The 27,100-nt window shown below is 39.2% G+C and overlaps 1 protein-coding gene across 2 annotated transcripts in view; it reads right to left on the bottom strand.

Annotated features, from left to right (window-relative positions):
- Window positions 1–905: 905 nt before the first annotated feature.
- The window catches only part of LOC114140902 (interleukin-1 receptor accessory protein-like 1), a 219,159-nt gene continuing 192,964 nt past the window's right edge, over window positions 906–27,100 (bottom strand). The window contains exons 7-12 of one of the 2 annotated variants that reach the window (XM_028011198.1): window positions 26,470–26,602; window positions 21,557–21,702; window positions 17,026–17,172; window positions 11,335–11,505; window positions 7,848–7,892; window positions 906–4,684 (exon numbers count right to left, since the gene is read on the bottom strand). In XM_028011198.1, coding sequence (XP_027866999.1) covers window positions 3,957–4,684; window positions 7,848–7,892; window positions 11,335–11,505; window positions 17,026–17,172; window positions 21,557–21,702; window positions 26,470–26,602 — 1,370 coding nt within the window. In that variant the 3' untranslated portion in view covers window positions 906–3,956. The remainder of the gene's footprint in view (window positions 4,685–7,847; window positions 7,893–11,334; window positions 11,506–17,025; window positions 17,173–21,556; window positions 21,703–26,469; window positions 26,603–27,100) is intronic. The other variant, XM_028011199.1, reaches the window with a different exon arrangement.

A 27,100-nucleotide genomic window follows, 5' to 3' on the forward strand; every position in this document is an offset into this window, starting at 1 on the left:
CAGTGCTGCTCCTCTCTGGACCAGACCAAAATAGCATGGGGTGACTTGAAAAGGGCCAAACAACTGAGTGTTTAACTGTGTTCAAGTATTTTTTTGATTAATGTAAAAGGCCCACATTTTTGTCCTAGAGTCGTCTTCAGTGAGAAGCTCCAAATATGAACTTCATGATGTAGTACACACTGCACCTGCACAGTGGCGAAGTTGATAGCACTGTTGCCTTGCAGCAAGAAGGTCCTGGGTTCAATTCCCAATTGCATGGAGTTTGCATGTTTGCCCCGTGCATGCGTGGGTTCTCTCCGGGTACTTCGCCCAGGTTGACCCTGCCTCTCACCCGAAATGTATCACTGGAGATAGGCAGCCCTCCCGACCCCACTAGGGACAAGGATGTACAGAAAATGGGTGGATGTACTAAAATATAATTTTGTTTATAGCCGTCTTCTACATTCTAATGTTCTGAATTTGGGATTTTCATCAAAATTACCAAAAATAAATCCATGCCTGCAAGTATCACATTGAATGAAACAAATTTATGGATCAGTACGAGAACATAAACAATTTAAATAAATGTATTTCCTAATGTAGAACTTGTTGTGTGCCTGTTTGTTTGACAGTAATCAGGACAGCATGCATCTTATAGCGTTTCTCAATGCGTCGCAGCTCCCCTGATTTAATCCCGTCTCGAAATGAGGTCGAGCTGATTCAGTCTCCAAGTGTTATAAGGAGACTTACTGATCGTTTTTTTTCAGGGCTTTCTTCTGGAAACAGAAGAGTTACGGCAGCCCGGGGGGAACTGTGTCAGCTCTCCACCAAAAACTGCGATCCGGTGCGTCGTCAGAGCTGGTACTTTTGTGCGTTTTACCAAATTAATACGTCTGTCCAAGCACATCACATACAGGACAGATGAATGCCATCACCATAAATGTGGTTTTATTATTAATAACAGTATCTCTTTTAATGAACATTGCAGATACATAATAGAAAATAAATCAGAAAACAGAGACGTCGTCTCAAGTCATGAAAGTGCCTGGAATAACTGTGCTATATATTCTCATTAATATCAATCAACGTCATGACCTTTCCAATCAAAGCCTCATCACCACAAATGTTCTATTAATCATGAACCAAAGTGTTATTGTCGTCATATTCACAGAGCCTCTCAAAGCAAAGAAGACGTTGGAGTTGGACTCCAGTGAGGATTAGTGGTTACACTCTGAGAAACCTTGTGAATAATGACCAGCAGGTTCCATGAGTATGGCTCGATTGTCTTCATTTTAATATTGTAAAGGTTTTATTTACACATTTGCCATATCTGAGGTCTCTGTTCGGAGTGGATGCTCCTGAACACGTCGGTATTTCGCTTTTCCGTGGAGGGAACTGCGTGAAATAAAGGCTTTGATTTAAAAAAACCCAAAACAACAACAACAAAAAAAAAATGTAAATATGCTGGCTTACACCTCAATAAATTATAAAAAACCAAAACAAAAAAAAACAAAACAGGCCTTTTCTCACATTTTACACAACAGAAAGATTAGAAAGCAAAACATTAGAAGAGGGGAAAGGACAGTTTTTCATTTATGTTCTTACAAATTCATCACTTTGCATATTTCATGGCACAAAATGAATCGTCTGAGACGCCGAAGTTGGTTCCTATGAGAACTGAAATGGTACGTGGCACAGGCGGATTCAGGAAATGGGGTCGTTGTCACGGGCGACGTGAGAGCGGCTCTTCACTGGATGGAGCGGTACCGATCAGGATGGGAAGTAAATAGTTTTTTGTGGATGAGGTCTGTTCTGTTTACCTTTGCTTTGGTCTAAAGTTGTTTTACTATTAGCTATAAACCAAGATTTCATTAGTGTTATTCATTATATTTCATTTTGAAGGATTTCATTCTAAAATGCTACTAGTTTTAAATATAATTTAGCTTATATTAAATGTTTATTAAATTAAACTATGTCTCAAGTTAATTTGTAAATATTTAGCCATTTACACTTTTCATGAGGTCGGTGTTGAAAGTTGTTTTACAGTGCCTTGCAAAAGAGTCTTTTCCACATTTTATCATGTCACAACCACAAATTCCTTTTCATGTAACTTGAGACTCATAGTGTTGCATAATTGTGAAGTGGGTGTGGATGTTTTTTTTTTTTTAACATTTTCTATTTTCAAATAAAATTTTAAAAGTGTGGCATGCATTTGCATTCCTTTCCCATTTGTATTTTGAGTTCAGCACCTCAGGTTGTACCGTCTTTTACCTGGAACAATATTAGTTGTGCACTGAGTGGCGTTGTTGGAAAGAGGCCATGAGATGTCCTATTTAAAGTTTGCCACCAGACGTGTAAAAGACTTGTACAAGCAGACTCTCTTTCTGGCCAACATACAAAACATTACATGGTGGGAAACCCTGACCATATCTCCTCCATTGGGAGACATGGTGGAATCCAGATTTTTTTTCCTTCCACTTCACAATTTTGCACTACTTTGTGTTGCTCTTTCACATAAAATTGCATAAAAAATAATTATTTGTGGTTGCCAAAATGTGACGTTTCAATGGGAGTGAACTGTTTTCAAGGCACTGTAGATGTTACGGAAAGAAATCTTTGTTTTGTACATTAGGAAACACTGAGTGGCGCCTTCTGGAGGGAGACGTGAGAGCCCTGGGAGGACATCTCTCCTGGGGAGGGGATGGGAAACAAACAGGGCTTTCATTTAGCAGGAAATGGATATCTGAGACAATGATTTTAGCCCTGGACAGCCTTGTTTGGTCCTGTTGTGGAAACTGGGTTGAGTGATGATGGCTTTCTCCTTCATCCGCGCTGACATCGTCGATAGCTTCATCCCTACTATACTGGCGGTGAGCTGCTGCAATGACAATGAAACCAACAAATGTGATAGAAAAAGTCTGCTGAGCTGTGATTGGATTCAAAATGTCAAAACTCCCAACTTCACATGTTCGTATCATCTTACAATATAAGACGTTAATGGGTGATTTTTGTGAGCTAAGCAGTTCCACATAACAAAACAGGTTTCTTTTAATCCGTTTTCCACGTCGCTTCTATCAGAAACGTCATACATAGAACTTCTCTAAGCAAATATCCCTCAGTTACAAAAATATACTTTTCTTTTTTTCATAAAATAATACACATAATTACTTTTCAGTGATATAATCTTCTGTTAAGGTAAATAGCAAGGTTGCTTTTTAAAAGGAAATGTTGATGTGAAGAGATAGAGATGTGAAGCCTAGCACCATAGTCTTCTTTTTCCACAAGCATTCATTATCAGAGTTGAAAACCCAGTGCTGTCCAAATTTTGCATATTCTGGTTAAGCCCAAATCTATAATATCTCAGCCTTCTCCTGAGGGCTCCCTCCCAAGAAATAAAAAAATCCATCAAAAGCATTAGAAACTACACCAGCCAACAAATTAGGATAAAGGTAACAACAGTTCTACCAACACATCTTACAGGCCATTGCTTCACTTTAGTACAAACTGAAAACAAACAAGGAAAATAAAGATTCCCAACTGATAAGGAAACATAAAGAAACAAGTCCCAAACACTGTTGCTACAAAGAATTAGAAAAACGTATGTACAGGACCCTGTTTTCCTCGACTCTCACGGTAAATTAGGACAGGTGTTGGCTTGTGTTACTTGAGTGTTTTTACAGGCATACAAAAAAAGTTCTCCTTGCTTCTTTTTTTTGACTCTTTTGTGGTTCAACTTTAATAAAAGCTCTTATTAGACTAAAACAAAACAAGAATTTTTCAGCTCCCGTTGTGTCTGATGTTTCATCCCTCCCGCCTCTTTCCCACATGTCATCTCCTGGTGCAAACGTAACAGCAGCAAGTATCTTAGTGCCATTCAGCTCCGTTCGGCTCTGGTGGATTCGGGGTCCGACTGCCGGCGGCTAGTCCCCCCTGTGATGGATGTTGTCCGGATCCGGACCCGCCCGGCACCGGCTCTGTCACCAGATTACGCTGGATATACTGGTCTCTCTGGGAAGCAGCGGCAGCATGGCGTTGTTGCCGTGGCCCTCCTCCACGCTCTGCTGGCGCGGCGACTTGGACTGCGGCCGCTGTCCGTTGATGAGGGTCATGGGGATGTTGCAGTAGGTGTGCTGGTTGCCTAGCGAGGACAGTGGCGGGAGCGTGCCGCTTGGTGGCAGGTCGTAGTCGTAGCTACGGTAATAGTGTTTCTGCCTCATCTGGGTGTGGCACGAGTTGTGAAAGGTCGAACGCAAATCTGGGTGTGCCGTCGCCATGGCGGTGGAGGTGGCCGCTGCCATGGAGATGGCCGAAACAGTCTGGAGCTCGCCAAAGGCGCCCTGCTCGCTCACATCCAGCACTTGCTCGTGGGAGATGCTCAGGGGCTCCATGCGTTTGAAGGGCATCTCGTAGAGCAGCTGCTTCCAGAACTTGGAGGTCAGCTTGTTGCTGGACGGCCCGCGCCACTTGATGACCGTCAGCATTTTGATGGTGTGTTTGAGGGCCTCCACTTCCTGGTAGTTCATGATGCCCCGGAGCTCGGCGCACTCGATCAGGATGACTTTGATCTCGCCGGTCACCAGCATGTTGCGTAGCCGCGTCTCCAGTTCAAAGATGCTCCACCCCCTCCGCACCACGTAGCTGGGTGTCATGACGATGATGAGTCGCTTGCTCTGGTCCACGCAGCGCGCTACGTCCTCGATGTAGGCTGGATCGACCAGGACAGAGAGACACATTCGTCACTTTGGCGGAAAACTCAAAGCATTTAATCATTTCTGCTTCCTTATGTTTGTATTTCATCTAAACAGACTTAAAGTTAAACTTTCATTTAAATGTGAAAAACAACATTACACAGGGTACAAGAACTCTCTTTGGCCTCATTCCAAGTTTTTATAAGGCTTCTCCATTATAGTTATCAAAACTTTATCAAGCATACGACTCTGATTTAACTATTCCACCATTTAGAAATGAAATAATTGTAAATAATAGCTACAGACACAACACAGTTGTTAGTACCTCCTGCAAAGATGAGTTGAAATAAATAGATCATTTATTGCAATAGTATAGTCACACTGAAAATATTAAATACAACATATCATTTCATGGATTTTTTCAAGAAAATAACCAAAGTTAGTGAGTAAAAGTTAAAGTTACTCTGTGGGCAATTCTTGATATATTTAATTATTCAATGTAGTTATCAAGAAAGCGATTCCTCTAAGTGGTGACTCCCAATTTGTGAACAAGGTTCAACTGGTTCTTTTGGCAGGATAATAGCCAAAATAAACACAGAGATGCTTCAAAACCAAGATTCTTCCATTACCATCTTGGTTTCCAAGCCTAAATCCTACAGAAAACCTGTGAGTCAGCATCCGGTAGGATCTCAGTCTACTATCTAATCTAAGATTGCAATTTGTGTAAAAAATAGTTTCATTGACAATTATTTCTCTAAAACATATACATCTCAACTGAATAGACATACACTATTTAAAGGTTTAGTTTTTCAAAACTGTTCACTGAGATTATGTTATTGCATTTTAAGGCTCTTATTTTTTCCCCAGAGGTGGCAAGAAACAAAAAAGAACAAAAAAAAAAAACAACCCTTCTCCAACTGTCCCCTGCATTCAAAACCGAGACATTGAAAATTTCGGCCACACGTAGGCAGAAAACAGTGTGGGTTTACATTAGCTAGTTCTGAGCCACTACAGCTAATGGATGCGTCATCGTGCAGCAAACTGAGTGTTTTTGGTTTTCACACCTTGCCTCGAGTGTCAGGAGAAAGTGAAAGCATGAGAGAATGCGTGTGCATGCAGCTAATGCTTGCTTTTAGCCTTTCTTGGCCGCCATAGCAGCTTTGGTCAGCAGCAGGTGGACGGGATAAAACCAGACCCCGTCTCTGTTGGTAATATCTCAGTGTGTTTGCTGGTCGTTAAGCCAACCGACGCCACATTCCCTCCCCGTCCTGCTCTGCATACATCGGAGAGCGAACTGCTTCTCTTCTGTCATGCTGCGCCTGAGGCTGTCCAATGAGAGAAGCTCGATTAGAGTAAACTTGGGTTTGAAGTTGCCCTTTACTTCAACATGACAAGCCAGTCTCTTTGCTGTTTGGTAATTGGTCATCATGCTGTAATTCAACAGGACCCTGAGGCCAAATCTCCACTTCAAGGTCTGAGCCAGTTCACTTTGGGGTTTTCTTTGTAGTATATCAGAAGGAAAAAAAAACAAACTAAAAAGGATTAATGGATATTCTACATTAGCTAATGAAGAGTGGCTTGATTAGATTTTTTTTTAACTGACTGTAAATCTGCTGTTACTAGATGCTGTCTGCCAACTATTCATAACTTTAAAAATTTAATTTCAACCCTCTAAATCCAAAGGAATACAATGTTTCTCTCTTCAGATCTGACAGACCATATTCTAATGAAATAGCTCATAAAATCACTGTTGTCTTTTAGTTTTTAATAAGAAGTTCCAATTAATTTACAACAGGAGAGTTATTCCTCTAAATTTTGTTAGCCAAACAGATAAAGTAAAGAAAAAGTGAATAATTGTTAAAGTATTTAACGCACTGGGGTGTGATGATGCGTCAAGCTTTATGTTTACAATTATGATTACCCCCATTTTTATCACAATGTCCCCATATTGTTTCTGTACTTCATCATCTAAGCTCTGAGAATAAACATTGAGGGAAGGGAAAGATGGATGGACACAAGAAAGGAAAGGTGGAAGAGATAAGGATGTCACAACTGATAAAAGAAGGAAGATAGTACAGGTCAAAACGATTAAGGGAAATGAAGAAAAAAAAATGCAAAAAAGAGAGTAAGGACACAAAGATCGCGACTAGAGGAAGGAAAAGAAGAACAATTCAAAGAGTGTCAAGAAAACAAAAGGAGGAAGGAAAGACACAATAGAGGAAATAAAAAGGGACAAAAGGAAATGAAAGACGGAGGAACACAACAAAGACAAGATGGACAGAAAGAACTTATCAGGGAATGAATCAGAAAAACAATCATTGACAATACAGTGCTATGGAACTTCATTTACAATTAAACTACACAGTAAAATAAATTTCATCATATTGATGATTAAGCATCCATATAATTCATCAGAGTGATACAGAACTGCTGGCTACATAGAAAATTGTTTACAGGTAAATAAAGTTAAGGCTTTGATAGAGAATGGTTTACGAACAACAGAAGGGACACATTTATGTTTTTACAATCTAAAAGTGTTCTAACAACAGGTCTAAAATATTGTGTTTCCTCAAAGTGGTATGGGTTTTATGGAGTTTGGGTTATGATTTGTGACGCACACTTCAAACTGACTGTGACATAAAAACAGCAACATTTTCTGGCCAAATCACAGTTTTCTGTCTGTTAAGTTAATAAAAATGAAAAACTGTCACAACATGTAGCCCGTTCTTTGTGACTACAGGTCTACAGTTTGTAGTTGAGCATTCTCATCAGTTATTGAGCTGACTCCTCATATTAATGCTCAATGTTTAGTCTACAAACTTTTGACAGCTCTCTTTTACTCTGAATTTACTTCTGATCCCCATGTGGGCCTGATGACAAAAACTGATGGTCGTGCGAACCTTATCCGTGAAATTATGTACTAGGTAGCCTAACTTCCTCCATGGAAACTAGGCTCATTTTTCTGAATGAGACTTTATTTGAAATAAGAAAACTAATTGCAACACATGATATAATAAAGCATATTGAAAGCAGACAAAAAAACCAAATGGTTAAAAGGAGACTTCATGTAAGTTCTGCAACATATGAGTACATAAGACAATCTGTAAGCTCTTTAGCTACTAGCCAGAGTCTGTGTCAGTGTTTGTCAACACATGTGGGAAAAATCTGGGGAAAAAGTACCTCTAAGTAGTCTTGTGTCATCCTGGAAATGATCATTGGTGAAACCTAAACAATAGATATTTACATTTAAAGGGTGATCAGAAGATTTGTGAGCAGGTGAAAACAGTGACGGAGATGTGGGGACACTCCCCTGGCATAAACTGGATTTATCCACGGGTGCATAAATGGCGGCGATTGTTTCATAATCGCAATGAGCAGTTTATTCCAGTTTAATATGGGACATGAAGCATAAAAACGCAGAGGAATGCAAGTGGTAGGAGTTCAGCCAGGACTTCTGCTTCGGGAAACTGCTGGAAGTACAGTGGCTCTCAAAAGTGAACACACCCCTGTGAAATTAATAATGTTTTTTTGTAATGTAAAGAAAGTGAGACCATAATTAATTATTTAAAAACATCTTCCACATATTTTTGAATATTTTCTGCCATATTTTCTGTATTTTGAAAATGTTGGTGCCTCTATTTCGTTTGAAAAAAAAATCCCAAATAGAGCCGTTTTAGACTTGGTTGGTTCAACCTGAACTTAACGCTCTCTTGAGAAGAAACAGATGATGAAATTGAGTTTAATTTATTATTATTTTTTTTTCCAGTCAGAAAGTTACAAATCAAAACTCTCATGGGCGATATGTCCAAATCAAAATATAATGTGGTAAATAAAACAGATTAACATAAATCAATCTCCTCTAGAAAAGAAAAGAGCAGCTGGAAAATCAAACATTTTCATATAGTCAATTTTCTTTTTAACTATTATTGATGTCAGGTATGAACTCAGAAAGAATGAATGCTGAAAAACTTAATCAAAAAGTGGAGGCTATGAATGCTTCTTTTAATGTTTCCTATAATAAACGTGTTTTCACCTGAATTGTACAGGATGAATGTCACGTTATATGTGGAAAAACGTCTGGTTTCAAGATTAGCAGTTTACCAAGGGTGTGGAGACTTTTTAGATCCACTGCACATGGGATCCAAATCTTGAGTTTTCCTCAGAGCTGACATGCCACTAAAACAAAACTAAGAAGGGTTGTTGACACACGGCGAACCCCCAAAAGGCCAAACTCTGTTTTTGCCTAACTCTGCCTTATACTGTGTTATATGAACTGTTTGGATGCTAATACGCTCCCAATGGGAGCCGAATGTTTATGCGTAGCAACAATAAAGCAGAAAGCAGCACCACCGGGCTGAAATGGTGGCACGCTGTGGTTGAGATTCCTCTCCATCCTTGCATTTTTATGCCATTTTTCCCATATTACAGCAGTCCCAACCCTCCCCCGCCCCCCGGTCTGCGAGCACAGCATCACAAAAACAGATTCAGTTTATAACCCTGGCACAAAGCCACTGACGGAACGCGTAATTAGTAATGGCGGCATGTGCGGGGAAGACAGGCAGATGCAAGTATTGAAATGGAGGCTAACAGCATAATGATATTATCAAACTCATCTGTGTATTGAGTTAATCAAAGGTAAGCACGGGGCATGGTGAGATGCTCCATTAGGAATATGCTGTGGTAAAACATGCACTAATATCCATGCATAAAGAGATTTTGTAATGTGCAGCTGACACCATTACACATCAGCATGCAGAGGCAGAGTCTTTGCAGAGCTGGATCTGGAATATGGACTCTAATCAGCAGGATTGTACCTTCTGCTGATTGTGTTTGAAAGGCAATGAAGGTTACTTTGGGTCCAACACGCTGGAAATACTCCATACTGCAGGCTTTTTATATATTCCATTGGTTTTTAATTGGTCTTTTACTCCAGGTTTTTATTATTTTTTATTCTTCAGATTGTAGATATTTATAGTGTATGCATGAAAGTTGATTTATAATGCATAATTGGGTTTAGAGGTTTTCATACACAAACAGTATTTTTGTTCTTTTTAACCATTCGGAGTGAAATAAGTATGCGACAAAACCTCAATGAATTTAAAAACATTTGAATTTATTGTTTCCTTATTTGCTTTTATTAATTTCATCTTGTTGGAGCTTAATGAGGTTTGTTTTGAACTTGCATTTTAAAACCTACTGCAATATTCTTTGGTTTTATACAAATAAAAGCCAACAAATGCTTGACTATTTGGCATTTGTTGACTCCCTCTCTGTAAAAACAAACTAGTAAATAAAATTAGACTGCAAAAAGTGGGATGGTATAAAGGTTTGTGGATGGCCCATGAACTCAGGCATATTGAAAATATGCTTGCAGGCAGAATCAGTGGCAGGAAACCAACACATTTAAATGAGCTCCATCAATTCTGCCAAGAAGAAGAGTGGTCAAATGTCCAGCCAGAACAGCTTGTTGATGGCAACAAGTGTTTTCTCTGAAACTTGCATACAGACAGTTATCTAAAATTACAAGAGATGTATGTATGTATTTAAGCCTGTATGTCAAATTTGACTCTGTGTGGATAATAAATGATTCATAAATTCAAACATGTGCAATAAAGTGCTGTTTTTGTAAACCATTGCAGTTGCATGGTATATTTTTGTTGAAATTAATTAGCAAAACCCACCAAATGAAAGATTCTCATGCTAACATATTAAAAACATATTTTTCAAAATGTATATTGTGCAGCTGTTGTCTCTTTCTTAAAATGTAATTCCAAATCTTGTACGTGTGAAAGAGGGGAAAAATATATATCTAAGACTTTGAGTCTAAGCAAGATTGAAATATTATTCAATATCCAGAAAACACTGCATGTGAAAGATAAACCAAAATAAAACCATTAAACTAAGCTAAAAAGATAACATATCAAAATAAGTAAAATGAAAAATACTTTTTCAAACTTCTAGTTTAAGTTTCTATATCATAGAGTTCTTAAATATTGAAAAAAACATATTGTTCATGGAAATGTTCATGGTTGAATGTCCTATTTTTTATTTCTCAACATCTAGTATAAAAACTAGCTAAGAAAGATCAAAATATGTCATTTAAAAATTTAAAATAGTCTGTCTAACTTTATTTTTATCCACGAGCATCAAATGTTCAGTGGAAAAGTACTGAGTTTACATAATTTTATAAGATAATCTAAATTTTTTAGATGCATTTTCTTATCCTTACCCCTGGAATATTGTAATTCCAGGCTTAGACCTGGTACTTTGGGAAGCATGCATTTAAAAGTTATATTTTGTCATTTTGGCAAACTGAAAAGCAACTTCTAAGGTAGCTGTTTTTGTTTGTTTCTGTAAAAATTGTCAAATTCAGACCTCATCAGGTTTTTAAAATCTAAAACACTCCTAGAAACAAAGTCAATTTGAAAAAAACCCAAACAAAACTGATCCACCTCAGTCGGGCTTGTGGTTAGGAAAAAAATAAACTCGGAATGATCAGAAATGAAAACCCATGGTGCTCTTTCATGTCTTTGTTATGCAACGGCACAAACGCATAACAAGAAGCCAACAAACACGGCATCGCCACCGCACCGACAACAGCTACACGAGCAACACCAAGCCACAAGACATTGGACACAACTTGACATCGCCATGAGAGAGAGCTTACTTCCTGTGGGGATCAAGTCCCTGTCTGGAATGAAGAGTTTATACCCATAATGCTTCTCCAGGACGTCGGGGAGGATCTCCAGGGCAAAGCGCTCCTCCTCTCTGGTTTCCTGGCTCCACTGGTCCGGGTCCACTTTAGTGTATGACAGGTAAGCGTCATAGTCTTTGTTTTCTGCAAGGAGATGGACGTTAAACCATCAGTGGCAGTTTAAATCAGTGAGTTATACATACCATCATTGCTTTTATACAACTCAAACTGCGCCATAAATACACTCTGTTCCACCTCAGATGCTCATAATCTGTTTTCATACTGCTGCAGACAGCTCTATCATTCACAGGGAGCTTTCATCGAGACAGGGCGCCTCCATCCCGCTGACCTCTGGGCACCTCTGCCCATCCGAGCTCTTTTCATTACAGCTCCGACCCAACTGACAAATTATGTTACCTTGATGGCTATTGTGCCCTCTGCAGGCAAAACAAATTAGAACTAAACGCCCGGCTCCGCCTGCTCAGCCCGCCGTCGCGTGGCGCTGCTCCATCACCCACATGAAAGCGGAGATTGATGATGGATTTGAAAGTAGTGAGCTGGGAGATGGAAAGTGAGCCGAGAAGGAAGAGTTTATGTGTCTTCTTAAGCTTAAAGCACAACAGTAAAAATAAATCAGGAGAATGGAAGACGCGGAGATATCCCAGAGCTTCTATTGGAACGGAGATAATGGCTTCTGGCTCCACAGCAAAACAACCAAATCACTTGGAGCGTGTCTGCCGCAACCCTAAACCTGCTCACTGATTTCAACGTGGTTTGTAAATGAACAACAAACACATTAGAAATGTGTACATTTGATATTTTAAAATAAATGTTTGTGAGATTCTGCAAGCGCACACATTTGAACATTTTTGTGCTAGAGATAATACTTAGAATATAGGCCAAAAAGTTTGATTTTGGTCTCATTTATTTAACATGTAAAAGACATTAAATAATTGCAACAACAGTCATGAAGATTTTATTTGGTTTGGCTCTTTAAATGGAGTGATTCACATACCAAAAAATAAGTATTATAACACCATTATAAAAAGATTAAACAGTGAATTTAATGTTGGGTCCATCTTAACAGTTGGATACTGAAGGATCAGAGTAGCAAGGGAAGAGTTTCCTTTGACATGAAGACCAAAGTGTGTGCAGGCAGGAGGAGGCGTCAACTTAAATAAAAAGATAAACCCTCAGAGCAAAATCTGACTTTATCACATCTTTAACCTTTGACAACATAAATGTGCAATATTAAGACATAAAGTGAATTGATCACATCCTGCACGTTAACTGACTCGTTTAAAACAACATTTAAGCTTGTAACTAAATCTAAATCAATAGACCTCTGTGTTTGAATACAGGCAGAATGTGGTTTTTGGATTATAATTGTCGTGTTTTTTTTTTTAAAAGTGTACCCTCTCTGAAATTTAAACCTGTCCCATCCAAACCAAACTGAAGGAAATCCTTCCAGAGGTAAAATCTTAGAGGATAAGAGCAGATTTCAGAACACAAAGTTCCCGTCTTCATTTTGACTCTTGTTCTACCGCTTTATTGCACAAGCCACGTAGACGTCTCGTTCGGATGGAGCATGTTCAGAGCAGCATTTCCATTTTGCCTCCGTTAATATCCTTTCCATTTTACACTTGAGCCTCTCTCAGGAGCTGTGAGACTGTCAACAAGATTCACTCACTTCCCAGAGGGTAATCTTGATATTTGGCAAGTGCACACCACTCTTACATGACGCCCCGTAATGAATCTATCTTGTTTTTATAACGTGCAATTCATTTTACAGCACCGGGGACATGTAAAAATAATTGAAATGTAACCTCACTTAGTATAACTAACTCCGAGGCATAAATCTCTGCCTCTGTTTTTCTCTGCTAGCATTTAAACAAATGCTGTGTAGGCAGATCAAGGGCTATTTCGGTGGAGGTGATTCACTCATCGGTAGAGAAAAACAGAGAGGAGAGAAAGCCTGACCCCTCCTCCTCCTCTAATTCCCCTTCAGCATCTTGAGAAGTCACTATCAGAGAAAGCTGTGGGATCTACCTACCAAACCAAGCCCACGTATATCTGACGCGCCACACGTGTGCTTCGGGTGCGTGCACGTGCACAGGCGGCCCACAGTGAAACTGAGAACTCTTGAACTTCCTGTGAAAAGTGTCAGGAGAGTTGAAGGCGTAAATTTCTGCTGCAATACCCCCCCCGCCCCCCGGCTTCAGTTCAATTTAATGGAGACCAAATGACAAATATAACAAACATGCAGAACTACTGCTAATGAGTGGATGGATCTTCACAATCCTCCCCCGCCCTCTTCTTCGTGCAACATTTGGTTTTCCATTATTAGTTGCACCAAAATAACATGGGTTTGCATCAGATTGTAGAAAGCTGCCTAACATTGAGAAACTAATTTTGTAAAAGAAATCGTATACTGCCTTTTTTTTATATATAATCTAAGCACGGAAGAAAAGAAAAATCATTCTTTGTGGTGAAAAAGACCAGACAGATTATTAATATACAGCAGTTCTGTTTTTATTTTAACTAAATCATTCAAAGTCTGATATCATAGCAAACCTATAAATCAAAGGGACTGGGATAAATATGGCTTTTAATCATTTTTCACTTCAAATGTCTCTACTTTTCTTGCAGACTCGAACACTCCATGTCTACATGACCCTTTGAAAATATCAAAGGAGTAGCAGCTCAGCCGTTCATCACACGAGTATCAGTTCCAAATCAGCTTAACCATTTTTAAACATTAAATAGAAAAGTATAGTGTGATATCACTTCTTGTTTAAAGCTCATACAAATCAGGTTTTATTACAGAATTCAAACCAGCCTTAAAAAAACGAAATGAAAATGGTCAACCATAAGTGACGCAGAAAATGTCATTGTCAATCAGATAATCAGTAATAATGTAAAATGACATAAAAACTCAATAACTCCACATCTAGGAGCCACAGTCAGCCGTGCCAAACTTTTCCTTGTGGACAATAAGCAGCGGCATATACACATCTAATATGCATTAGAGTTGCCATGTGTGCAACAAAACTATTAGCGCTTTGCATCTCCAAACTGTACTTAACACCAAGGGAGTCTCATCAGTCCTCGCTGCCTTGACAACGATGACATTCGTATTTATGGCGCAGTGTTGATGAGCTCCCACCTCTTTGTCAAGCCCAGCTCGCCTGTTGTCATCATGAAGCCTATTATTGATTCTGGTGACACCCACACAATGTGACAAGTGAGCGCTCTTTAACTAAATTGCATCGCTGACAAATAGCTGACAGTCCATCCTATTGTTACGCGCAGCTTACAATTTTACATCTGGCAGAGGAGGGCGTTCAATTAGTACTTGGAGTGGCCACGATCAAACACTGGCACTTTCTTGGCAGCTCGTGTGGGGCTCTGCAGGAGAAAACCACATCTCTGTGCACTGGCTCAAAGCCTTTATTGATGAGAAGTACCAGTCTGAGCAAATACATCTTATATGTATCCATTTTGCAGATGCTACAGTGTGTTGCATAAGTGCTTTTGTCTTGAGGTTTTCCACATTGAGTTGTAGTATTCTATGAAGGCTTCAGAGGTTTGTTGGAGAACATAAGAACATAAGAGTAGGGCTGCAACAAACAATTATTTGTTAATCGGTTAATCCCTAGACTATTCTAACGATTAATCGATTAATCGGATAAACACTTGATTATACAGACTTTTCCTTTAACTGATGAAGCATTTTCATACAATGTTAGAAATACATTAAAAGTAGAACAGTAACTAAGGACTATTTTAGTAATCGATTAATTGATTATTCTGACAATCAATTTACAAAATGTCAACTTCAATAGACGTTTGATTAAACCACTTAAGTATTTTTTATACAATATTAGAAATACATAAAAAGATGCTAAAAAGCAAATACGGTTAATTTTATAAACTAGAAAATAAACATTTTATTGCCTAAAACGCAATACGGTAAACCTAGCTAAAACTATACAACTTGAGAAATTTTGGCAAAACCATATTTACAGACAAAGGTGTTTTTATCTTAGAGGAGCAATTGTACATATTTCTTGCACAATTTTGGCTTAATTACTGCTGTAAATATCTTGTTTTTTCACAAAACTGCCTTTCCTTTTTGAGTCTGTACACTCCAGGTAATTAATCATTTACTAAATTAGTTGACAATTGCTTCAATAGTCGATCAATCATGATTTTTCCACTTAATCATTTCAGCCCTACATAAGAGTATCAAACGCTGTGGGATCCCTTCAGTAATCTTTGAGAAGTACTGGCCTAGTCAGTTAAACATGTCAACGTAATTCAGGGTTAGGGGATACAATTAGAAATTTATGTTCACATGTTCAATCAGATAAAATCTCAGCAAATAAGTATTAATAGTAATGTGACAAAATGTGAAAAAGTTAATCCCAGTGTAGATGGGATATTGGTTTCTTATCTACATTGAGAGACTAAACAGTCCAGTTTAATCATTTCCACTTATCTACAAGAAACTGCTACTTTGAGGTGGCAGAGTGGAGATCTATCAGACCACGGCGTAGGGATCTCTGGAGAGCCGTGCAACATTGGACCTGATCTCCTTCTTCTAAGGAACAAATTGAAAATCTTTCTCTCTCTCCTGGCACTTGCTCTTGTGGCCCAATTAAAGAAGACAACTGTTTGGCTTCAGGTTCAACGGCCAAAATTCCTCTTTTTGGGGTTGCTGGATTCCAACAAAGCCGGAGGTAATGGCGTTCAATAAACTGTCACAAATGCTTCTCCCTCTTAACAAATAAAACTCTCCAGCTGCTTCTTCCCACTTTGCAAAAACCCCGCAGCCTCTCTGAGCTAATCTCATTCCTCCTGAATTCATTGCTGTGCTGGTCCTACAGAGACTCATTACAGGAGAATCAAATTAAAACTTGCTCCTTGTCTCAGTTTGATGCATTCTCAAGCTAAGAATCATCCACCAGGTCCAATCAAAGGTTTTTTTTTGGTTTTTTTCCCACTGCTGATGAGGTCTGAGAGTTAATGTTTTTGTCTGGCACAGGGGTAGTGTTTTGATTTGCTTTATAGTGAGTGTTCAGCAGAATATAATGCCACCCAAACCTTCACTTTATGTGGCTTTTTTAAAGAATCCTTCATTTTGTGCAACCATGTAAGCCACTCAGTTTGTTTTGTTTATGAAAATCTGCAGCTGTTAACATTATTCAAGTAACATGACGTGCGTATGCTGGAAACTGAGGCTTTATTCTGTATCAGTCGGTGGTTGGTGAGTTGCTTCCTGCTCTTCGGGGGACAGCATAGTGAATATTTAGCAGTTTTTATTTAACTGCTCCAGTGGGAGAAGGTGAAGAAGATTCCCTAAACCCAAGAACTAGATGAAATTCTGCAAGGCTTTTCAGTTGGAGCCAATGAGTCATTCGAGCTCAAGCGCATTTGCATAAAAATGGAGCCACCTGCGGCTTTATGACTTGATAAATAGCCCAGGTGCTTTCTAAATAAAAATAAATCTGTGCGCGGCGCATCTCTGATACTGGTCACGACTGGGATTCGGTTCCTGTTTTGGGAAGGAAAAGTGTTTTTATAGTAACGCGAGGGGCTTTAGAAATCGACAGTCGTGCGGCAAACTTGAGCATCACACAGGTGATGGCGTGTGTATCTTACCTCCATCAATGTCCTCACTGCCAAAGTGGTTCCTGTAGAAGAGCATGAGCTCGATCCTGTAGCACTTGTAGAGGGTCACTAGGCAGATCAGCAGCAGCAGGATGGCCCCCAGACCTCCAGCTAGCTCCACAGTGTACATCAGCTCAGCTGGTAAAGACAAATACTTCTATGTTGGTATTTTCAAAGACATAAAAAATGCATTATCGAGTATTCAAAGTAACAGACTAAATAGAAGAAAGAAAGAGAGAAAGAAGGAAAGGAAGAAAAGCTTGTGCTTTAAAAATAATTTAATTGATCTTAAATGTCTTTATCAGTAACATTTTCTACCATTTCTTCCATTCTGAAGATGCAAGTTTTACATCTTTCTTTTCTCCAGCTTTTTTATGTCGTGTGATTAACTCTGAATGATGCAGACAAGTAGGCAGAAACTGTGTCTCTGTAGTGTGTCAGTACTTGTAATTAGGGAATGCAAGAAGAGAAAAGAAAATGAGGAAAGTGACCAGAAAGTTAACACACTGTCCTTGGTTTATAACTTCTCAGTGTAGCTTAAAAATGTTGAAAAGTCTAAAATTTTTAAAAGGCAAACCTTGAGCTTTTGATTTAATCCCACATACAATTTCTTCTTAAAAAATAAGGTTCTACATTTGTTTTTCAAAACAGATTGCATTATGTTTTTGTGTTGGTCTCAGTGAAAATTTAACTCTTTTGTAATCGACTGAAATGAAGCTCAAAGTGTCATCTTCAGTTACTGACTGAACATTTTTTACTGCTCAGAAACTCTGAAACCCATCAGAACCATAATCAAAGAACATAAGAGAAGCTTAAAAAAAATATATATATATATACAGTATATATATATATTGAGCTGGACAAAGCATTTATCCACCTTTGTAGATTTTATTCACCTTTAAACTCTACAGACCTAAAAATCTAGCTGGATGAAAAGTCTTCACTCAATTCCTGATCCTGGGATCAAGTTGCTCAAGTCTGCCAGCCTTTTATATAACAAAATAAAGCCACTGACAAAATAACTGATACCTTTAGGTTCTGACAATTAAAGCTTCCTCTTTACATTCTTTCCTCAAGTTTGTTTGAATGGTGTGAACACTCTCTCTTCATTCTCTTTAAGCTGAAAAAAGTTTTCTTCTTTGAGATCCAACAGACTCTCCTCTCAGTCGTTTCCTCCATCTGATGGTTTCTCTCTGCTCCTTTAGACAAGCGCATTTGCATCCGACAGCTGCAGATCCAAACGTAATCGATGTAAAGGTAACACATGATGCCATCATGACGGATAAGAAAGGCGCCAGCAGCTAATGGGAAAGGACTCCATGTTTGCGAAAGTGTTTTTTATGCATCGACCGGGGCTGCAACCCCGTCACTCGGTGTTTGTGTCAGTTTTTCTTGTTTCCCCTCTCCATCTTTCCAACATTGCTCATTCTGGCTTGATTGGATTCGGATGCCACATAACTCAGAGCTGAATGAAAGCAGAAAGCTGCTCCTATGCCTGTCATTTAAAGCCTCCTGGCTCGACTCGGATAATAAAAAACTCGCACCGGGGCAACCGGTGCGACAATGGCACGTGACAGATTGCGCTGCCAAACTTATGAAGATTGGTTACGCGTGTGTGCAAAGCTGCAAAACGGCAAAGCGCTCAGGTGGTTGCTGAATCACCTGACGGATCGGAGCAGCTCGTCTCTGCAGCTTGGCAGGACCTCATGAAGAAGTGAAACAGATCTTCAGAGATCTTCTGTCGGTTTTATAGTACATTACTTTAGATTATGTCAGTGATGCCTTTAACAACGATAGTAGACGGTGTGGTCAATGTTTGCAGAGAGGCACCCAGATATAATCTGGTTGCTAAATCGAACAATTTTCAACTCGAATGCTCCTGACTGCTCAATCGGAAAATCAAAAATCCAAACCACATTTACTTCCACAAGAAATTTCACATCAGGCTCAAAAGTTTATCAACATTGTGGAGGCTTGTCTTCAGTGTATTGTGCTCCTCACTCTTAAGGTAAGGCTGAGCATCACAGTAAGCTCTAAAGAAGACTATGGTAGCGTATGCGTCTGGGTGTTAAAACGCATCAAAAGAATTTGAAAGGATTTTTATGGCAACTCATTGCTGTTTTTTTTCTCATGTAGAGGTTTGAATACTATTTAATTAAACAAAGAGGCCAGGCTGGCAACACTGACTTTGAACGTTCATGGTCTGAAACAGATCAAAATTTGCTAAAAGTGGAACTGGCAGGTCAAAACTGGAAATCAAAAACTCTGATTGTTGCATTTCTGACAGGTTTGATCATGACTCTCTGTCAGATCTTCTTACTTTTGTCTGATGACATTCCAGTTCAACTTTTCCTCCTAGCCACGCCTCACAGATTCACTAGCTGACTAATGCATGGCAGTGAAAGGCTGGACTAACTGCGGCGCTGCATGTACGTCTAACCACAGACAGAGAGGACTCTCCCATGAATCGCGATCCATCACTGGTGCGTGTTGAACCTCTTTGTGGTGAGCGATGCCTGCCTCCCTGCAGTGGATTTCAAGCTGACAGCTCCCATGATGAGGGATGATGTTCCTGAAAGCTAACGAGCATGGCCTGCTCCGCCTCATCACGCCTGTCTGTTGATGACCTTCAGCCAAACTCACCAATGGGCATTTGAGTGCGTAAGTAAAAAAAAAAAAAAGAGAGAAAAAGCAAACAAACCCGAGGCAGTCTGACTACAGGTTTCACCATCCTCCTCTGAGCTCAGCTGGATCTCGGTCCTGGCAATCCTCCTGATTTGCCTGATTTCTCAGAGTGAGGCGCTGAGGCTAACGAGCACTGCTAAAAACTCCACTCCTACCACATATTTAATTCAATGTCCTCTCCACCTCTCCCTCCGTCCGCCTGCCTTTTGCGCAGCCTGATTCTCTGCTTCAGTGTGTGGACCTCATATGGAGCCAGCTGCTTTTCAAGCTGCAAAGATTACAGCGGAGGAGGAAAATTCCTCCCTGCCTGGAATCCATATTGTAGCAGCGCTGCAGAGGGACAGATTAAGACAAATTAGCTCCAGATGACTAAAAGACTGGATATGATTGAGCTGCATGGAAGAGGGCTATTCATTACTTCCTCTTCTTCCTCTCCCTCTTTTTCTGCTTCTCTCTGATGAGGGAGAAGCATGAAATGATGAAGAAGAGTCCAAAAATTAGGAAAGCATTGTACAATTAGCCACCTGCTAACAGCTAAAATACTAGAGACCTCCTAAAAAAGCTTATAACTGCATATTTTAATAGGTCAAACACCAAATATAACCTAATATAAATGAATACACACATAGGAAACCCTATTAGCTGTAGGGCAGAAGCTAGCATCTATCGTCTTGGTAATCTCTTGAGGGCAGAGCTACTCAGCACCATGGAAAATAAACAGTGCTCTTGGATTGAGAACTAGGTTTACTCACTAATAAACATCTGAAAGCAGTTGGTTGAACTGAATTTTCTTTAGGGCTATCAGAATAAAGGGGGCTGAATACAAATTGAAGCCCCACAGTTTGAAATATGTCCACCACACACTTAAGCACCACTTTGTGCTAATGTGCCATGTGAAATCACAAACTATTTACACTGAAGACAGAATATGAAAGAAGTTCAATGGATCTGAAAACTAGCATAGCGCTATATGCTAATGTTGCTTGCATTATGAGGGCATCAAGACTTGAGAGTCAGGCCCTGTGCGCTGCTGCTGGCAATGTTTGCGTTTGCGTGTGAGGGATCCAAAGCATGTCAAATCAAACGAGCGAAATAATCACATTCACTTTGAGCTTCAAGAGCTGAAGACACTGTGATGCCTTTTTAAAAGTGATGTAAACACTCAGCCGTCTTCAAAATGCACCAAAACCAAACGCACACACTCACAAAAAGAAAACAACAACAAAAAAAGACAACTCAGAAAATGCAGAAACGAGATGATTCCTTGCAGTCTTTCCATCCGGCGAGGAAGAGGCTAATCTGCAGCAGTTTATTTTCAGATTCCAGCATGCAGCATAAGCCCCTTTAATATAGCAAATGGAGAGGAACTGGGCTGGCATCAAAGTTAGATCCAAGGCTTCCAGCTTTAAAGAGAGGAGGAATATCTTACTATGTAAATGTATTCTATACCAAAAAACTTAAAGGCTGCAGAGAAATTTCCCTACATATTTTAAGGACACTAAAATAATCTGCATCCCTGTTTTAAATTAGCATGAAATAATGTTAAAAAATAAAAGAAGCAGCTATCAAAGTGATGTTTTTTGTGTTAGTTGTGGTCAGACAGTATGTTAAGTATAATGTTACCATAAACGCCTGGTTTTTGGAATGCAGTTTATAAATATGTTTTATTTTGCACTGTCCGCTATAGTTTCCTGTTATTCTCTCAATAAGGCAGGAAACAAGTCGTCAATTCCCACAACATAACATATCAGCACTAACTATCAAGCCTGTCTTCTCATTTGTTTTATTTATGGTTAACAAAAAAAAAAAAACTGACGCTCCAGATGTTTCGGCTCACCCTTCTTGATGAGTTTGACGTTTGCTTGCCGCCGCCCGTTGCTGTTCTCCACATAGCAGGAGTAGTTGCCGAGGTCGCTCTCCTCCAAGGAGTCGATGGTCAGAGAGATGGAAACTTCCTGCTCTCCGAGGTGCTCCCGGATTGTCCTGCAGGGGGCAGCACAGAACTCCTAAAGTTGCGCTTGAGCATAAATGATGTTTAAATAAATGTTTTGCATCGCCTTCGGTCAGTAAAAATGAAACAAACACACAACAACGATTCAAAAAAGCAGCAGTAATACTTCAAACATATTCCCAAAAAGAGAATGGCTGCAAGGTTTAGATCAAAGCAGCTCCTGGCAGTCTGTGTTTAAGGAGTTGAAAAAGAATGAAAAGAAGAAAACAGAGTAATCAGGCACCACGCAGAGCAGAAGTTGTGCTTTAAATATTGCAGGTTTGCTTGATGATGACAGATTCCAAACAATGCTGGATCAGACGTTCTGTAAAAACAGAAATAAGATAAAGAGGCAGCAATGATTTATTTAAAAAAAATATAAAATAAATAAAATTCTTTCTGACAAACAGATGTTTCCCTGAGAGGAATCTAAGATGTACCAGCAGTGTGGATCAGAAAATCTATACATCCTGACCTCATAAATTTTTATACCAAGCATATTCACATTTTAATAATAGGAGGAGTTCCTGAAATGTTTTGGATTTCCTTCTGCCTTCAAGTCAAATACTTATCAGGTTCTGCGTGGTGGCAGAAACCAAGCCAAGAATTATTATAAAACACTGAACTCAACTTTCTGAAAATGATTCATCTCAATTAATTCATGATTTCACAAAGGAGTACGAAATTTTCACATAGGTTCAGGATGGTTTCGAAAGCTTTTAAAAAATTTATTATAAATCATAATTTGAAACATTTAAGTGTGATGAAAAATGTTGAAACAAAAGAAATCTATGAGATGCTGTGTCTTACTGCAGTAAATTATTCCATATGGATACTTATCTGTATTTTTATCTGTATTTGTTACAGTGTAGATGCAGGTTTGATATAAAAAAAAATAACAGTGGAAACATGTCTGTTTAAAAGGATTTCAAGGGAAGTGTAACCCGAGTCGGAGAAGGTTACTATTTTAACAAACTAATAATAAAAATAATAAAAAAACATCATTAAAACATTGTTGAGGTTTACAGCAGGACGCCTTGTTAATTATTCAGAATTAGTTCCCTAAACAAAGTAACACCATCTTATATTGTAAAAGCAATCATAATAAACTTTTGGAAAAAGAAAAAAAAAGGCATGAAACAAGAAAACATTAGGAAAGAAAAAGCAGGATCTTACCTGCGGGGGTGCAAAAGCAGCTAATATGTATGAGCAGATAACCTTTTTAAGGCTGAAAAAAAATTACAGCTATTTCAAACTTCTGTTTAATGATGCATGGGGCTAATAGTGCAAAAAGGTGTGAGTGCCACTTAGGCATTCATCTCCTGCCTACTGCAGGGCATTTGCATATGAAAACTCATCTCATTCTTGTTGATCAATGAACGGACTAAATAAAGCAGATTGTGAAGCGCTGGGTATATATGAGGACAAACTACAATACAGCCGCCGCTGCCATGGCAATGTCTCACATTAGCTGCACAAAATGTGGCTAATAAGTGGAATCCCACAGAAAATATCACTCTGCAGTGAATTTCTTTTATTGAGCATATACAAAGAGGGACCATTACAAGCAATTATTTTATAGCTACATGTGCAAGCTGCTCATAAAACCTAATAATGAAGAACTGCTTTTTGTGGAGGAACAAAAATGGTAACAACTAAAGTTGGGTTATAGAAGCATGAGTGCGAAACTAATTTAGCCTTTTTTTTTCTTGGTTCCTGTGAACACAACGCTCCACATTGTGAGGCCAGTCAGGCGGAGATGCAGGACTTCACCTCAAGGTTGGGACACAGAGTCCCACTCATGGCTTTTTAAAGACTATGGCAGCCATGTGTGACACAACATAGACTGTAGTGGAGCAATAGGAGCTGGGAGAGTAAAAAGAATCTATCATTCTTGTTGGTGAAAGTCTTTTCTAGAGAGAAATGTGGTTCCACGGAAGGAGGAGGCAAGCAGAATAAGCTCACCCACGCCAAAACCTGGCAGGCGATGTGCTTGAAAGTCAAGGACACTGGTTAAGTTAAAGAAACCAGAGGAGAATGAGTTCAGGAGAAAAACGTGATGGACTAAGGTTTGTGATTTGTCTTAAAATCTTTGGGTACTGACATTATGCAACGGCTTAAAAACAGAACTTCTGCAACCTGAGTAGATAGCAGAAGTTCCCTTCAAACACTTTCCCACACTGCATGACAAAAGTATTTATAGTAACTTGTTTTCCTGTTGCAACTCTTTCCTAAACACTATTTTTGTGCATGATTAAAAGTTAAACTACCATCAAATTCAGATACATGAGCTCTGCAGATCCTCCAGAGCTACTGTTCTCTTAGCCTAAATATTACCTGGTTATTTTCCCTTGCTGTCTCAGTGTTGACAAAGTTTCGTTTGAATCAAACCACAGCAATCAAAACGAAGCATTAGGACAAGATTACCAAGTTATGCATCGTTTGTTTCTAAGCCTGAGATATCACTAAGACAATTACTCTTATTGGGACCCTTAACTTGAACTGGAATGAACACGGATCTATATTGAAATCCGTGGCTCTGCTGATGGTACATTTTCTTGTGGAAGATAAAAAATAATCCAACAGATATGAAAACATCTTACTACTGGTCAGCATAGGCATGAAAACACTCATAAGGAAGAAGAAGTTATTTACAAAGCTACTCTGTTAATGCTGTTGATTAGTGACCCTTGGTTTTGATGAATAAATGAAAAAGAAGATATGTGTTCATCAACCTAAAGGTCAAACAGATCAGAAAACCAGCAGAGACTGAAACTTCTGCAGTGCTACCTCTATTTTTAAATGTCCGATGCTTAGACAACATAAAGTCTTCTTCTCCAGCCACAGAAATCTGCATCAACCTCGAATCTCGGAGGTGTGATGTTTTGCCAAAAGCTCCATTTCGTGTATTACCGGCGGCCCTTCAGGGAGTACTCCCGTGTGATTCATTTCCATTTCAAAGCTAAAAGCTCACAGAGTGATGTCAGAGGAAAGAGTCTGAAGTGGTGCATGCTCAAATGGGAGCAAAGAATAAAATAAATAATACCTCTAACTGAAAGACAGTATCATGCAGCGGCAGAGTTAAAGTAAGCGTTTCAAACACTTGAAGTTGAGCCTCCACAATATGCATACAAGCCTGGTCACTTCAGTGCCAGCACTCGTATTAACATACTTTTTCACAGTCGCTCAGGGTCAAACATTTCCTTTCTCCCTTGTTACTTGATTTGACTATCTTCTGAAAGCACATTTCTAACCGCATGCGGTTCTCTCCCCAGTATTTCTCATCATTATCAAACCACCTACCCAATTCTGCCACCTGCCAGCCCCACCAACACCACCGCCCCCTTATATCCTGTAGGCTCTAATTGGCCTGGCGTCCTTCACAACAGAGAGCGCCACTAAGAGCTGGGTTGAGCAAGCTAGCAGGCTAATAGAGACATCTCGAAATGCCAGGTCACAGACTGGGCTGCTAACTCTCCTTCCAGCCTTGTCATGCTGCTTACAGTTAACCTTTTCATTAGATGGCATTTGTCGACAACAGAGACTTTCTAGTCTTATGCATGGGTCGGAAGGGTACAGTCAGTGGGACATGAAAGGGTGCGCGACGGGTTTATTTCAGTGATGAAGCAGGAACAAAAATCTTCACAATAACAAAAGCTTCTTTTTTGAAAGATCAGAGGACTGACTAATTCTGTTGTTGATGGGTTTATTTTTTATGGTTTTGTCCATAAATAAAAAAAATGTTTTCCTCCAGTGAGTCTCTGTAGAAATAATTAATGCAGAGATTATGCTTTTGTTTAATTGCTTTCATTTGTGATTTTTAGAAGATAACTAATCCAAACCAAGGCATGTTTTTATGTTTCATGTGTTTGTTGTAGTGATGCTCTGGTTTTCAACTAGTCATCATTGACCACAATACAAACAAGGAAGCTTCTAGCTTTTCAAACCTGTGATTAACTACGCAGCAATTTCGCCTTCATATCTCTATAGAGGATGCCTTGTTGACATGTGCATCTCAGTAAATACGAATGTCAGTGCAATATTTTTTCAGCAATGTTTTTAAAAATGTGAAACTCAAGCATATAGTTTTGGGCAAAAATTATGTACAGCTAATTGAAAGTCTAAACGCAGTTTCTCCTAAATTTACAGAAAAATATATTCTTATGAGTCCAAGAGTTGGGGCACATCTAAGACACTGTCGAATCAAAGTGAGAAATGTAATATCAGAATTATGGATTTTCCTTGTGAGATTTGAATGCAGCTAAAGCCAAGAAGATCCCAGCAGATTTTACTGGTGGATTTCTTACCTGGTGTGTAACGTTCAAGGAAGCAATGAATGTCTAATGAGAAATGTGAGCAAAAAGATGGAGATCACCACTGTGGGAATAGGTTGATCTACTATCCCATTACTGCCACAATCAATGGGAGCATGTCTTAACTATGCATATATACAGTACTGCATGTGATAAAGAATGCATGGCTTTCTGCATTATTAAACAGCTGCATGAAGCATTTATGACCATCATTTTTATAACAGATGCAGGTCAGAGTGTTGATGGATTATCCAACAGTTATGGGAATTGGGCATAAATAGGAAGTTCAGATGCACATAAATAGATAAGAAGTGCCTCATAAATTGTATTATATATTTTCCAAGCTTTTTAGAAAGCAGGACAAATTAGGTTAAGTCATGTTTATTTTCCTTTTTTTTTATATCTTCTTTTTAGACTCAACACCTAGGCAGCTGTTGAAGTGCTTACTTGATGTCACTCTCTTGAATTCGCTCCTCATCCAGGTCTTCAATGAAGTTATCCTCCTTCTTCCAGTAGATAAGCGGACTGACGTCGCCGTTGTAGCCAAAGAACGCGCTGCATGTGAGGTTGACAGGACTTCCTGTAAGGAACAACAAGCAGGATATGAGATGGCACCTTCATGGCTCTAGCGAGAATATCGCTCATTCATTTCAAAATTAAAGACATGCATGAAAACATGTCGGAAAATAGCTGCTGCGTTTCCCTAATATTAGGAAAGAACATTAACAGGAAACTTTTCTGCTTCAACCAGTAGTTGTGAATATCTCAATTTGTCATAATTAAACACTCAAGTTTCTCCTTCTCAGATGAGCAGAAACACACTGGATCCATTTCCAGCACTATTTCCAGATCTTCATGCATTCCATGTTGAACCATCAAAGGTTCTTTCTAATTTCCCTGAAAAGCCCTCAGACTTTGGAAACACTCTTGAACCCTCTTTCAAGCCACCTTTGTAACACTTCTAACCCACCATAAAAGCTCTTAAACTCTTCAATGGAACCTTTTTAGGGTCAGGAGCTACATTTCAGATTCAATCGCTGCGTTTTGCACAAAGTACTTTAAAAACATCTTTTATTAC

Source organism: Xiphophorus couchianus, chromosome 24, assembly GCF_001444195.1.
Source record: "Xiphophorus couchianus chromosome 24, X_couchianus-1.0, whole genome shotgun sequence".
Taxonomy (NCBI): domain Eukaryota; kingdom Metazoa; phylum Chordata; class Actinopteri; order Cyprinodontiformes; family Poeciliidae; genus Xiphophorus; species Xiphophorus couchianus.